This window comes from Sciurus vulgaris (assembly GCF_902686455.1).
Source record: "Sciurus vulgaris genome assembly, chromosome: 13".
NCBI lineage: Eukaryota > Metazoa > Chordata > Mammalia > Rodentia > Sciuridae > Sciurus > Sciurus vulgaris.
In genome coordinates, this window is record NC_136474.1 from 92,037,437 (window position 1) to 92,053,818 (window position 16,382).

The 16,382-nt window shown below is 39.2% G+C and overlaps 1 protein-coding gene across 1 annotated transcript in view; it reads left to right on the forward strand.

The window, feature by feature from the left end:
• The window catches only part of DOK6 (docking protein 6), a 495,770-nt gene that overhangs the window by 383,627 nt on the left and 95,761 nt on the right, over window positions 1–16,382 (forward strand). The window contains exon 6 of the mRNA XM_079109215.1: window positions 3,219–3,357. Within this exon, the coding sequence (XP_078965341.1) occupies window positions 3,219–3,357 (139 nt within the window). The remainder of the gene's footprint in view (window positions 1–3,218; window positions 3,358–16,382) is intronic.

A 16,382-nucleotide genomic window follows, 5' to 3' on the forward strand; every position in this document is an offset into this window, starting at 1 on the left:
CGTAATCTGGTCATGCTGAATTAGTCCTTTCCTGCTCACTACCACATACATTATCTAATAAAAATAAAAAATAAAAAAAATCTTGTGACTAAGGCTTGGTGCCCCATTCTACAGACGAGGAGTCTGTAGGTGACCCCTCTGCTCAGGCCAGTCCTCCTACCACAGTAACCATGTGCTTCTGTGACAAGGGCTTTTCTTCCCTCTTCTTGAAAAGTCTCAGAAACAGTGGGTTATGTCTGTTTTCCCCTCCTCTTACCTCAGGCTCAAGACAGTGTTGGCTTAATAGTACCTACTTAAAAAAATATGTACTTGATTTACGTGACAGGCCATGGCAAGATGTTTCAAATTCGTGCCCTAGTCTCTTGAAACTTACGCTGTTATAATTTTCCATATAACAAACAGTGTCGAAACAAACAAAAACAGAAAACAAGCAAGAAAAAACACCATGGAAACAGGTGTGTCAATAGTACTCACTTCTTAGGATCGTGACTCAGAATTAGAAGGGACCTTCAAGATTTTATTCTTCAACATTTCATTTTAGATAAGAAAATGCATTAATTTTGTACAAATACCTTACTAAGTCAAAGATAATATTTGCAGTTGTCTTTAAATATCAATTGAATTCTAGTTTGGAGTCAGAATAACAGATGCTATCCATATTTTCACTTTTTCTCAAAATAAATGCAATCATTGCATGTTGTGCTGGGGGCAAGGAGTGACTGTACTCAAATATAACCAGCACCTCTCTCTGACTCTCTCCAAGTTAAGTGAAGGAACCTTTCTGGTTGGCGTCTGCCCTTTTTCTGTTCTTTCTTCCCTTCTAACTTTCAGCTTCACGTATCACATCTTTAAAAAACCTGCACCAATGAGGCTTCTAATTTGTGCTCATTTGAGTCCCACGTTTCACAATGTGCATAGAACTGCCTGGGGACATGGTCAACATGCAGATTCAGATTCCTGCACCGCTGGCCTTGGGCCCTATTTCAAGAAGCAGGTCAAAAGCCATCTAAATTACTCCATCTTTTTGCCTGCCATTTCCTCCAGTACTGGCTCGCCACCACCAAGCTGTTTACACAGATAATAAAAGCCTCCATATCGGTTCCCTGCCAGCCCCCACCCCGCCACAACACATTTAACAAACAACAAAGAAGCCTAAGGTGTTCATTTCAACAGGGCCGACAGGACCATGAAGAATTCTGACCTTCAGCTTGGCTTAGGCACCAACGTTTCAGAGACATTGAAGAACACCTTCTGTTTCTTTGCTTTTTATGCCAATATTTTTTAAAGGCCTTGTTTCTTGATCAAAGGATGAATTTACAGGAGTCATTTCAGAGACTGGAAAAATAAATAAATAAAACCTTCTGTAAGCATTCAGACTTCCCCCCAGGGCAGAGCTAAGTCCCAGGAAGTGGACAAGCATTAGAATCTTACATCTCAGTGACTGAGTGTGAAATAACAATTGGTGCCTTCCTTATCTCATTTCTGGAGGTTAATAGGCAGTGTTTTCAGAGGACCAGGAACAACACTCCACCTCAAACAAGAGGCACTCGGACCTACCAGTGACTTTGCTGCCGCTCTTGGATTTCCTTACTCCCCTGAATCAACAGAGAAAGTTCATTTGTTTCACTTTGCAAAAACTCTTCATTTTCCCCCCAGGATTTCCATTTCACGCTGAGTGAATTTTATTAAGATCACTTTCACAAAAGCTAAGTGCTGGCTCCAGGGGCCCTAAGGGATCACCGTGGCAGCCTCTGCAATGTCTGGAGACTCCCGAGGCAGTTCTTTTCTGCTGAAAATTCCTTGGAGAAACATAGAGTAGAATCGAAACTCCTTTCGGTGCTTGAAGAAATAGTTTGGCCTCATGAGTATTTTGATGTTGGAACCTGCAAATCGTTTGATGGTGTCATCTGAAAACCAACAATACAGTGGCCCGGTCCATATCCAATGTCTGAGGATTAATATCACATTGATATTAATCAATATCAACTCATGTTAATTGGGGTAGGTCTTTCCGAAGGCTTTCCATTATGTTTAAAAGCTGGCCTAAAATAGTAATTAAAATCCTTTTCATTTTAGAATTAGATTTGTTAATAAAACTTACCTGAATTCCTACTTGTCTGTGAATTTGTAAATAGTATGGTTTTAAAAGTCAATTATAGTTACATTTTGATTGATAATTAAAAAGTGACTTATATTCTGATTTTTCCTCTCAAATTTACACAGTAAGAATTTTAATGTGGTTCTATGTCCAGAGGTAAGGACAGCAATAGTTGCTTAATAGTCTTTCCAAAACACTACATCATAATAGTAAAATAATCTGTATCACAATAATAGACTAAAAATAGAATTAACCCAATCATTTCTCTATGGTAGAAATTTCACTATTTCCAAACTTTCCTTATGATTAATTCCAAAGTTTATAATGAAAATAGCAATAGTTAACATTGTTGAGTACTTAATATGTGCTAAGGAACACTGTAAATATTTTGTCTACCGACTTTTTTTCACTTCATCAAGATAGATAGGATCCTAGAACTCCTATTTTAGAGGTGTGCAAAGCAGGCACAGGCCAGTTTACCAACTCACCAGGTGCACACTGCTGGCAATTGGCAGACAATGTTCAAACCAAAGACTAATATTCTGAACAGAGTCTCCTTTACGTCATGTCGCGCCCTGAGTTATACCAAGATTGACTTAAGAATCAGTCTGTCAATTTTAAGACTCAGCCTATGTATGCAAATCCATAAATTAAAAAAATACATGAAATGAAAAAGGTATAAAAGCTGTGTAGTCACTTTCTGCTTGGTTCCAGCGAACGCAAAATTGCAGATTTTTCTCAAGTCCTTCACATTTTAGGAGCTACAAACTCATAGGTGCTGGTGCTGTTATATCAAGCACATGAGGACATTTAAGAAAATAACTGCTGTCTTTTACTCTCTCTTCCATACTGAATGCACTGCAATGACCTGAGTCACTTTTATCTGTTGCTTAATGCTGGGTGAACGCTTTGTCTTTAGAAGTCCAAGTCCTGATGGACTTTCAGTTCCCTTCCCCAGTGCAGTTTAAAATGCTTCTGTCGGGGCTGGCCAAGGATGACTTGCTTCACTAACTGCTGAGAGCGAGGAGAAGGTAGCGTGAGGGAAGGGCGTCTTACGTGGAGGACTGTTACCGCTTGAACACGTGAAGACCCATCTCTTTCCCTATCTCTGTTCTCACAGAATGTGTGACACAGGAGAAGGACTATTCACTTTTCAAACAAGGGAAGGAGAAATGATCTATCAGAAGGTCCATTCTGCGACACTGGCCATAGCTGAGCAACACGAAAGATTAATGCTAGAAATGGAGCAGAAGGCCCGGGTAAGGCTCCTTCCTTGGTATCCTAATAGCTTGGGAACGAATGTCCCTGTGGTCTGGTGTTCATGGTGTTCATGTGGGTCCATTTCTGGAGTGCCTGTATCCACCCTGCTCTGGCCCCAGGAACTTGCCCCAGGGACCTCACCTGTCTTTCATCTCTTTGGTATGCTGCTCATTGTACCACAGAGGTTAGTTATGTGTGGCCACTACTTGTGAGCCCTGCACTCTGTGTCTCTACCTATTGCCTTAATACCCAAAGAGAGGGGCAGTGTCTAGACAGTGAAGTGAGGGCAACTCTGTCCACGTAGCTCCATATACACTGTGCGAGATTCCAATATGGGCCCAAAGTAACTAGGAAAATGGAGGTACTACCGGAGAGGATTTCACTTTCCATCTCTTTCTTTATCATAGATGCTCTGACACTTTAAGTTTTTTTTTTTTTAATCTATGTTTCAGAGCCAATAATAAAGTGCTTGCAGAGGAGCATATACTATTTACCAACAGAATAATTGGCCTAGCATCCTGTTCTGGAGCTGTACTGCAGATTCAGGGTCTAAAATAAATAATTAAGTAAAGAATCGGAAGAAAAAAAGTTTATACCACTGTAAATAAAAGTTATAAACTTTACTGCTTTGTTCAAAGAGCAGACAATGGAATGAATTTCTTCCTTCCTGCAGAAGGAATAGAGATACACCAGATTTCATCTCTGAGAGGGCAGGGGATGCTTTGGGAAACTTTCTCATTCTCTTTGATACATCAACAGGCCTATTTCCATTTAAGATGTGATGAAATTTTTATCTAGTATTGCATTATTTTTTATTGCTAAAATTCTACTGAATAATTTGAATTATGAAAGAAAATTCTGCTTTCTAAGAAGCAAGTAGTTTAACAAATGTTCTTATGTTGTTATTAATGCATATTTTTGGTGTGTTTCTGATTTCCCCAATTTTACATATATATTTTTATCTCTCTGTCTGGGATATGGTTTAAAAAGCCTTCATAACTCCTGAGGGGGACAAGAGCAAATCCTGCTTATACAGGCCATTTGACCCTCTGTGGGAATGCATAAGTAGTTTGAGCATTATTGGGATTGTTGCTATATAACTGTGGAATTGATTGAGCTGGTAAGACTTACCCTTCTAGAAAGATTTGGGTTAAATTTAAACCAACCCTGGTAGCAATTATCTAATTAATATGGCATATTCCTAGTGGTCCCAATCAAGTGGAAGACTAAAACTACCAATTTCCAATTATTCAAGAGACTTGTGCATTCTTTATCAGCCTACATGTACAACCTACTGATGGTCTTTTTCAACCAAAATTAAAGATTGTGATATCATTTGCTGTTAGTTAACAGCTGAAGTTCTTATCATTGTTCTAAGCAGATGAATTTTCATAAGAGAAAGGTTTAAATTACACTTTCATGAAGGAAACAAAGAGTGCTTTCATGCAACCATGGTTGTCCGCCATGGTGGAGAGTACCCCACATGGGTCTCAGCTGACTTCCCAGTTCAACCACTCCCTGGCTGCGGAACCCTGGGCAAGTCACTTAAACTCTGTGCCTTGTTCTCCTTTGTCTGTAACGTGGGGACATAATAGTTCTATCCAGTTGGTCATTTTGAGGTTTCCATATAAAAGCTTGGTCTATATAAAGTGCTAAGAATTGAAGCAAGCACACACACTACCCCATGAAAGTGTTTGTTCTTGTGATGTTGACATGGGAATGATTTTGAATAATTATAGGACTTGCAGTAATTGTAAAGTCCACAAATTATTATTCTAAACTGTGGCAATATTTCATCTTTCATACATTTTCAAATATGTCTAACCATCTTGTGCCAAAAAATTGCAAAACAAAATTTAACTCACATTAGCTTTTACTGTTGTGTGTTTATCATAACCAGAACCACTGAGAGGCAAGTCAGGGAAGTGGATCAAGCAATTGCTGCTGAGGGCTCAGGGACAGAGGGTTCACTCCCTAGGAACTCGGGCAGTGGATGCACCCTGGATATGAGGCTAAAACTCAGAGATAAAAGAAAATGCAACAGATATTCCAAAACAGGCCCACTGAAGCTCCACCTTAAAACCATACATTTCTAGCAACAGAGATTCCATCCTTAGTGCACACAGGTAAATGGAGTATTCAGTTTAATTTCAAAAACAATTTCACTTATAAAGTCTTGTGAAAGCTAATGCTGGTAAAAATTTCTTCACTTCTAGTCCACTCAACTAGTCCTTTTCTGAAGGCAGGTTACCTCAACTTGATAACTGCCAAAATTCCAGGATCATAATTCTAGGACCTGGATCTTTAAAACACAACATTTTCTTTTAAGATACCTCCTGTATGTGCACAAAACTCTTTAAAAAAGAAGTTCCAAGTATGAGAGAGTATTTGAATTCCCTCTAACTCATTTGTTATTTAAAGATGCACACCTGTTCTGTCAATTAGACAATAGTGTAGCTCAGGAGTTGAAATATTACGAAAAAGTTTATCAAGATTTGAAAATGTTGCATTTCATTCATTTTTTGTCTGGTGCAAACCAAGAAGATACTACTAATTGACTTTCCAGTTCTAAAACCAGACCATGTGGGATTGATATGGATCAGGTAGCAAGTGCTTACATAATTTAATGTGATTTAAATGATTTTATAAAATTAAATCACAAAGATCTATAAAGGTAACGATGCCACAAACATAGTTGTGCAGTCAACTTTCGCATTTAGTTTTATCCTTTTAAAGAGAGATCATTGAGGGGTGTTAATGGATTTATAGATTAAAAAAAAAAAGAAAACCTCAGTGAGAATAATGTCTCGATACTAATTTCTCACTGTGCATTAACTTTTCATCACTGTGAGCAAAATGCCTGACGAAAACACTTAAGAAAAGGAAAAGTTTATTTGAGGCTCACGGTTTCGAGTTCAGTCCATAGCAGCTGACTCCATTGCTCTGGGCCTGAGGAGAGGCAGAGTTTCATGGCAGAATGGTCTGGGGGAGGAAAGCTCACGGTAGCTGTGAAGCGGAGGGAAGAGGAGCAAACCAGAGACAAAACAAAATCCCCAGAGGCACACATTCCCTCACACCCATGACCTACTTCTCCCCACCACACCACACCTGCTTACAGTCACCACCCAGTGAATCCACTCAATTTATTAATCCAGCAAATGGATTCATCCACTGATTAGGTCACAACCCTCCTAATCTAAGCATTTACCTCTGAACATTCCTGCAGTAATGCATGAGAATCTTCAGGGGACACTTCATATCCAAACCACGACACACTGCAAGAAAAAGAACTCAGTACGGTCTTTTGACAGCACATATTTTGTAGAACCTTGTTTTGCCCTTCTGAATAACCTTCCTTCTTGGATTCCATATGAATAAACATTTTGATATATTTCCATAATCTAAGTAGGTCATATTTTTATTCATGCTTAAAGAATCTGATATCTAGAAAAATTTTCCAGTACTATGAATAAAACTATGTATCTCTTACAGCACTAGACAAAGAAACTACTAAATCGGTAAGGATATTGAAAGAGTGTATTTTGATTTTCTTCATTGAGAAAGATAATGAAACGATTACGCTTGACAGACTCAATTAAAGCCTTTTTAAGGACAGGTTGACTACGTATTCACTATGCACAAGATTATAATGCAGTTATTCCATACTCAGTGACCTGCACAGTGCCAAAGAGAAAACCAAGAAAAGAACGGGGAATTTCCTTCTCTCGAGTACTGCACAATTTTGTGGGATCGAATTATCTCACATCTTTTAACTTCTTGAAATATCAAGTTTCCCGTATCTTAAGACAACTGTGGATCAGACATCACAGTCAACTTCCTGGGTAATCACCTCACTGGAAGCCCTCTCAGGAAACGCCCCCAGAGACTGACTCCAGTAGGGTGAGAGGACCCCATCCACTGTTGCATGCAGATGCCTCACTACAGCTTCCCACTCCTGCATCCCTGTGAGGATCAGAAATTGTCCGTGATAGGAAGAAGCATGGCAACCTTCAGCTGTCCATTTTCAACCCCAAGCCTGTCTTGCTTTAACAGAGAGCTTTGTTTCAGGGGTGCATGGGGGAAGTAAGTCAACGTAACAAATTTCAAACTGGAACCATTGCAGAGAGATTACTAACACTCAAATCACTGGGAAAATTATTTAAAGCTAGATATTTACATAGAATGCACTGCTAGAATTTGTTTCCATTTCATAGAGATCACTCTTACTCTTAGAAACTGCTGAGGTTCTTCAAATTCTTTTGCCAAAACACATTCAGCTGTGTTCCTGCCACATTGTCAAGGAAAGTCTTGACTTTCTTTGTGATATGAGCCACTGAAGAAAAACTGCACCAGAAGCCCAGAAGCCTGCTGTGGATTTAGCCTGCTGGACTTGATTGAGTTCAGGCTGAAGTCATCAGAGACAATAAAGCTTCCAAGGCCCTGAAATAATTTAATTTTGACATTAGTGGAGTTGCTAGACACATTCACACACACATACACACACACACACACACACACACACACACACACACTCAGACAGAAATGGTGTGAAAGAAATTTTGTTTTCTTTTTATGTTCTTAAAAGCTTTGCAGAGGTTATAAAATGCCCAAAGGTAAAGAGCAGCTGAGAAGACAGGAATAAAAGAAAAAAAATTTTTTCTGATATTTTAAAAAAAAATTAAGTAAATAAAAAAGGGGAATTTTCACTATTAATTTGTAATCTTCTAATACTATACATAATTTGAAAACATATTTGGAGCTGAGCAGCCTCACATAATAAGAATTATTTAAAAAAAAAACATTTAGGATGCTCCCATTTTCCTGCAATTCCTATCTCCTAGTCAGCAGAAATGTGCTGTGTACAATTTAAGGGCAAACAGCACCAGTGCTATTGAAATACCAGCAAATGGCAAGACTGCATCCCCCCTTTACAGAATCCGTCAGCAGGACTTGCCAAGTGGCTGCTGACCACAGCGGTCAATCCTGTGAACACCCCAAACACTGGTGGATAGGAGCAGGAACATCAGAGTCTCACGTAAAACTCCTTCCCTGAAGTCAAATAAGTGTTTTATTATTATTATTATTATTTGCTAGTTGACACACTATGTTTCTTATTAGTAGAAATGGAAAGGATTCAAAGCAAGTCAGTTTCATGCACTTAATAAAATAAAAAATGAAAAAAGCCTCACTTTTCAACAACTGGGAACATTTTGAGGAATAATTATTTTAAAATAAATTCTATCCTTTTATAATGTGCTAATCAGAGGCATTTCTGAAGAAGCAAGGACACTGTTTTACTCTACCACCCCATTTGCATTAGAAGAGTGTCAAAGAACACAGGCAGCTCAGAGGAAGACGTAAGAGGAAAGGAGCCCCAAGAGGAAAGGAAAGAACAGAGAGAATGGAGCCAACTTTGTGCCCAAGTCAACTAAATTAAGTGGGTTGTCCCTACTCCATTTATGTTTTCCCATGAAGCTGGCCTTCTTCTGTAGGGAAAGGGTTAGCTGGGTGGTTTATGAGTGCAAGCAGCAATAATATCTGATAAGAATAACTGTGAGTAAATTAATTCTTCAAAGTTCTATTCCTACCACTCAATATAATCAATAACAGTCATAAGGCAAGCTCCTTCATTATTACTGACAAAGACCCATTCCCTGCTGGAGAATGCCACTCACGTACTTGAGAAATCTTGATGAATGGATTTGATAAACACTGATGGTAGCGAATCAATGCAAGCTCAATCAGAACAAGTTTTTATGATTGATAATAAAAGTGGACCCGTAAGCCTAATTAATTGTCTCACTGTTGTTCCGTTTCAGAACACTAAGAAATTTATTCTTTAAACACACAGACACACAGACACACAGACACACAGACACACACACACACACACACACACAAACCAGATTTCTTCATTAATACACAATGAGGTGGAAATGTTGAGGGCCAACATACAATTTGTCTGGTCAGTTGTTCCATAACACAATGTAGAATAAAAAGTTCATTTAGATCATGTTTTTTTTTTTTTTCTTTTTGATTTAATTATTTTTTAATTTTTTAATTTTTCACAGACTGCATTTTGATTCATTGTACACACATGGGGTATATCATTTCATTTCTATGGTTGTGCACTATGTAGATTCATACCAGTCGTGTAATCATACATGTACATAGGGTAATGATGTCTGTCTCATTTCACCATTTTTCATACCCCCTCCCTCTCAGTTCCTTCTACATAATCTAAAGTTCCTCCATTCTTCTCTCACTCCACACCCCTCCACCCCCATTATATAGCGCCATCCATTTATCAGGGAAAACATTCAGCCTTTGGTTTTTGAGGATTGGCTTATTTCACTTAGCACGATATTCTCCAATTTCATCCATTTATTTGCAAATACCATAATATTATTTTTCTTTATGGCTGAATAATATTCCATTGTGTATATATACCACAGTATACCACAGTTTCTTTATCCATTCATCTGTTGAAGGGCATCTAGGTTGGTTCCACAATCTAGCTATTGTGAATTGAGCTGCTATAAACATTGATGTGGCTCTGTTACTGTACTATGCTAATTTGATCAATAATAAAAGTGGACCCGTGAGCCTAATTAATCATTTCGCTTACTGCTGTTCAGTTTCAGAACACTAAGGGAAATTTATTCTTTAAACACACACACACACACACACACACACATACCACATAAACCAGATTTCTTCTTTAATACACAATGAGATGAAAATGTTGAGTCAACATACAATTTGTCTGGTCAGTAGTTCCATAACACAATGTAAGAGTAGAAAGTTCACTTAGATCATGTTCTTTTTTCTAAAAAGCTGTTCTGCATACTCCAAGTCACTTCAGAGAATGCATGAATGTTAGTGTTCCTTATATCTAAGCATCTAGAGCTGTAACTGCATACAGAAAATGAGGGTCCAATGTAACAGACTACAACTTCCATGTTAAAAATAGCTTTGTTTCTTTTGTTTTGGCGGATGGAACCGAGCAACGACAAGGACACGCCATGGGCTTTCTTAATTGAAAAGAACAGATTTCAACAGTTAATCCAAATCATACAACCATAGGACACACACACATAAAACCCAGTTCATCAGACTCTCTTCTTTGGAAAAGTGCTTTCAAACAGAAGAAAAATAATGTAAGCTACCCTACCCGTGGGTCAACTAACACATCTGAAAGTCGACCTTGGTATTTCATAAAAGGCTAATCAATGTGCTTTCCTTGAACATCGGCGTACTGTCCACTCCCCAGGCATGCTCAGTGAAAGCACACAGGCGGTGGAAGCAGAACCCCATGGTGGTCAGCAAGAGACCCTAGAGGAAGCCTGACCAGGGCTCTGCAAGCTGGGGCGAGTCACTTGGGGTCTCTGTGCTTTCGCTACGCCTTCTTAGAAGAGGCTAAGAGGAGCACAATAATAATGTCTGCTCCACAGTGTTAGCACACCACCTGAGCTTGAAGAAAAGTCCAATAATTAGGAGCTAATTCATATGACAAAAAAACAGCTTTATTTTTAAACAGTAAAAATAGTTTTAATTGCTACTAAAAATTCATCCCAGTTTTCATTATGTGCGCATATTGGAAATTAATTATTTGTAAAAACTTAAGTACAGTCTCTAGATTTTACATATTTAAAATTTAAAAAGAGGAAAATTTTGATGTAAGACGACCATGAAATTTAATGCTTAACATGTATGCATTCATCCCGTTTTTTATATTCAAAGAATAGCTCTGTAAATGCATCTACTTACTGATACCGATGATCCAGAGAAAGAGATAGGCATTAACAATATAAATGCATAAATATTTATATATATATGTGTGCTTGTATGTAAATATCCTTAAAAGCATTATAGTCTATAAATAAGAATATAGTTTAAAATATTTATGTAGATGTTTGTAATGATTTCTATGGTTATTCTACTGCTTGACTTTTTTTGCACTACCTGAAAATATTTTGGCCAATGCAGGATTTTAAAATATAAATAATAACTTTCATTAAAATATAAATAATAACTTTCATTTTATTTCAAATTTAATGTAAATAACTTTTCTGTGAAGTTCAATTGAATGACATCTAGCAACTTTCACTAAAAGACTATGTAGAACACCTTTTATTTGTTATCCTGGTACAAACTCAGCAAGTTGGCTCCTGATTCATTTCCTCTTATCGTGAATAAGATGGAAGCGTAAGTGTGACGTGTCCCCTATTGAAAATCAAGCCATGTCTGTGAGAAACCCATCAATCTTCGGAGAACTATTCTGACGGATCCAGGCAGTGCAGGGTGTGGCTGGCGTACGGGCCCAGGGTCTCGGCTCCACTCAGAATCCACATCACGAGCAACTTTCCAAGAACAGGATGGAGCGTTCCCAGCTGAGTGCACGCGTGTGCGCTTCTGACCCAGCAGCACAATGCATCTGACAACTGACACACATTCCACGGGTCACACCAGTGAGTTCCTGGTGGTTTGTACCTTCGTAATACTGGCTTCCAGTGCTTCCCTGCCCAGGTCCTCTTGCCTGGGTGTCACAGGCACATGCTGACCTGTGCTCTGTGGAACATTTCCTAACGCCCTGCTCAGGCGGGAAAGCCTCCCCAGCTTCTATTGTGTGTGCGTGTGCGCACACATGCGAACACATACAAATACACACACACATACACACACACCACACACACACATACACACACACATACACACCCCGCCCCTGGCATTGCTCATCTGTTCCCACCTTCCCCCTCCGGCCACACTGACAATTTGTCCTTCATGTTCCTTTTCTTGGGTTTTGTGCTTCTCTCTTAGGCTGAGATTCAAATGTGTGTTGCTGCCTCCATTGTCATTCCTTCCGTAGCTCGATTTTGACACATTTCTGTGTTTCGACACATACACATAGACACCTCTAGCTGTGCGGAGCAGTAGAGGCAATGACAATGCAGCATCTCCACCAGGCGCCTCAGATGTGAAAACACTGTGCTCCTCACTCTAAAAGCACATCTTCTGTAACATTTGTCACACTCAAAACAGAGTGCATCGACTCCAATTTAGAGATAAGCAAACACTGAGACTAAAAAAAAGAAAAATTAAAGTATTTGGCCTGTGATGGTATAACCAGGCAGCCGGGGTCCCCCATCCGGGCAGTCAGCGGACAGGTGACGCTTCTGCCCTTAAGGGCTCTAGTCCCTCCCAGACACCACGGGAGAGGGAGCTCACAGTCGGGCCCTGGTCCTTTGGAATTCACGGTTGGTGTGGCTCTCATCGCATCTGCTCCTGAATCCTGAGGATAAGGGTTCTGGTGGCGACTCCACCAGAGATCTGGTGACGAGGGAAGAGCACCTCAGCAGCCTCGGAGGCGTGGCTCATGGCGTGGCTGTCCTCTGTGAGGTTGAGATGGCATGTTGACGATTTATGTGGACATTCGATGCGATAACACCTGGAACCAGTGGACACATTGCCAGGCATACAAAGAATGAATCACGAATGCTAATTCATAAATGCTAAACTTTGTCTCTCCCAAATGTGTAGATTTGTTACACAAGGGTTAACACAATTTTTAAATTTCTAGGTAAATACTTGGGAGATGCAGAGTAAAAAGAAAGTTCTAGGGCTGGGATGTAGCTCAGTAGCTACCTCGCACTCACAAAGCCCTGGGTTCGAATCCCAATTCCAAAAAAAAAAGACAAAACAAGAACCCTACTCAAAAAAAGATAAAAAAGGAAAGTTGTGTGTGTGTGCATTCCTGCATTTGTGTGTGTGTGTGTGTGTGTGTGTGTGTGTGTGTGTGTGTTAAGCTATGGATAAAACCAAGGACCTGTGCATGCTAGGCTAGTGCTGCTCCACCACTAAGCTACAAAGCTACCTCTCCAGCCTGGACAGTTACCTTATTGTACAAATAATCTGGGAAAGGTGAATAGATGAATACAAATTAATGTTCATTACAGAGGGAAAGTCTCAAAAGAGCAAGGTAGAAAAAGTAATAAGATAATCCAATTGTTTTTGTTGTTGTTGTTGTTGTTGTTGTTGTTGTTGTTGCTAGACCCACAAAGAGGTGCTGGTAGCCAGTACTGTCACAAAAAGAGTCATCCCTCCCGCTTACAGGCAGTTCCAGTCCTCTCCAAGTTCAGGGTTGGATTGTCCCACACTGCAATAAGCTGGGGAAGAAACTCATTTTCCCCAGGAGAGATCGACATTCAAGTCTAAACAGCTGTGGGCTTATAAGGCTGTTAGCTACACAGAACTACTTGAAAAGTCAGTAAGGAATGCAGGCTATCACAAGAAACTCAAGGCCAGGTGCGAGTCCCAAAGAATTGCTTCCTGACCACTACCCTTTCAACCAAGAGAGATGGACAGTTTCCTAAAGTTGGGGAGAGGGGGTATGCATTGCAGGAGGACACGCTATGGAGATCTCTCTTTGATATCATCTACAGGTCTCAGATGTTTACAAATAAATAAATTTGTTTCATTATTTATTGCAAAAAACGGGAAGGATCAAAAGCAGCCCAGTCCACCCGTGTTCATAGCTTTATGAGAGTCCTGTACAGAGGTTTGCTGTTTCCTTCCTCATTGTCTTTAGGAAGGCAAAACCCTTATCTGCATGGTGCTTAAATAGGGTATTAACTTATTGCCGTGCGGCTCACTTGGAGCGTACATGTGCTCTTCGGCTGAGGGCGCTGAGAGGTGGGCGACCCACAGCCAGAATGAAATGTTTTAGCTGCTCTCTGGACCTTATTGAGCTGTGTTCTCCACTCTTTCCAGGTGCCAAATAAGTGGCTTCTGATTCATTGTTCAGTATTCCAGCAAACTAACAATTGTCTCAAAAGAATGCAACAAAAACAGGGTTAGAGCCAAAAATGGGAGAAAGTTTGGGCAAGGGTCTCGAAATCTGTTAAATGCTTCTGTATTCAGTTGATTTCTGCACCTATGCCGAGGCACTCTTTCTGAATCTTGACCCTGTCTGTGCAAAAGGAGAAGCAGAGAGTGTTGCCTGCAGGAAAGAGCCCACAGTTAATACTGAGGGAATTCTGCAGGATTTTGTGTTGTTTCTTGAGCAGTTTTTCACTGACTAATGCCACTATAAGAATCATCACAGATCCTTCCAGAGCAGGAACAAAAGAACTTGACAGACATGGATCCACCTTGTTTAATTTCTTAAAACAGTGTAATTGCTTTGAAATGATCTCACAACACATTTTTTCTTTTTTAAAAGTATGTAAAAAGGCATTTGTTCTCATTATAAATGTAGATTTTCACATTTTTTTTTTTACATATTTACTCTTATGATCCTAAAAACCCTCCAGGTCATATCGAAGCAATATTCTTTCAATTATATTCTTGACTGAAATCCTTCTTAATCTTTCCCTTACTTATCACATATTTAGGAAGAGAGTTCTTAACTACAATGACCTCTGTCCCTTTACTTCAGTCTCCACACATGGCTCAGGAACACTGTGCGAAATGTTCAGAGTAGGCAAATCTATAGAAAGTGAATTGATAGTTTCCTAGGGCCTGGAATGTTTTAACTGAACTGTGCTACTGACCTTCACGGAATATGTGTGTAGGGCAGGGTGTGTATTGGGTCAATTGATTTTTGACAATAGTGCATAGGCAAGTTAATGAGGAAATCACAAGCTTTTCAAGTAATAAAATATTTTGTATAGAATGTTTACATAGTTATACAAAGAATAAATAAGTAAAACCAATCTCAATTCAAAAAAAAAAATTACTATAATACTATAGACCTTTAAAGCTTACTTTTATCTTGACACTTTCACTTGAAGCCTTATTATAACATGAAATAGTTAAGGATGATTATATATACTCCTGTTATTATACATACTCTTGTTGAATTCTCTCATCAAGAGTTTTATCAGGAGTTTAAAATGAGAACCAATGAAATTCTCTAATAAAAGTTCTTGGACCATTGATTCATTGTCTCAGTCATTGTGCCAATCAAAAAGACCAGTTTATAGTACATATAGTAAAGTTAATAACCCAGTTTAAAATTACTGGGCAAATCAGATAGATGCTACATTTTCTATTAGACTGTGCCCAGCACAGAGTACTTAAATTGGTTTGCTAAGAATGTCAAAATAAAATATCACAGACTGGGTGCTTGGCCAACAGAAATGTATTTTTGTACAGTTCTGGAGACTGAGAGTTCCAATCGACGTCGCAGTGGGGCTGGCTTCCCAGCCTCCCTCCGTGGCTTGCAGATGGCTCCCTTCTTGCTGTATTTTATCAAGCTGTCACAGTTCATTGATCCCTGGGGTCTCTTCTTCTTATAAGAAGACCTTTTTGGATTAAGGTCCTGACTTTATGGCCTCCTCTAACCTTAATTAACCTCTTCAAAGACCCTGTCTTCAAATAGAGTAAGGGCTTCAGCACAGGAACTTCAGGGACACTATTCAGTCCAGAGCTGTACTTAATCCGTAGTAGGCATGAACGGTGACTGGATTCTATGACGTCTAAGAGAACACTTGAGATGTGGTGCCCACGATCCATGATGATCCCGAGAAAATCCATAACCCAGTTTTAAACCCAAAATCTTTCATTTTCTGCAATTAAATATGAAGGTAAAATAAAGAGAGAAGAAACCAATGGAAAATTAGAACACCATAAAAACCTTCCTAGGGCTTGACAACAAGAGAGAGAACTAGAGGAGCGTGAGGTGACCAGGGGAAGGGATTGACCTCCAGTGGTCTCCAGTTATTTGCTTCCAGCAAACAAAATATGTTTATTGTGTTTCCATGATGTTTACGACTGATCATCCGGGGTGGGGGGGAATATTTCCCAGAATAGAAAAATGGAAGAAAAATCACTTTCATCAAATTTCAGAAAGATCTATTGTATGCTAAGTAATAAGCAAATAATAATATATTTTAAAAGAATAGACAGTAAAGAGAACTGTGATTAATATAAGGTCTATGTTATGAATTAATGGATGTTATTAATGGACATTGCTGACACAAGCTAAAGATTTGTGAGTTTAATTAAGTTTAGGTGTCACGTG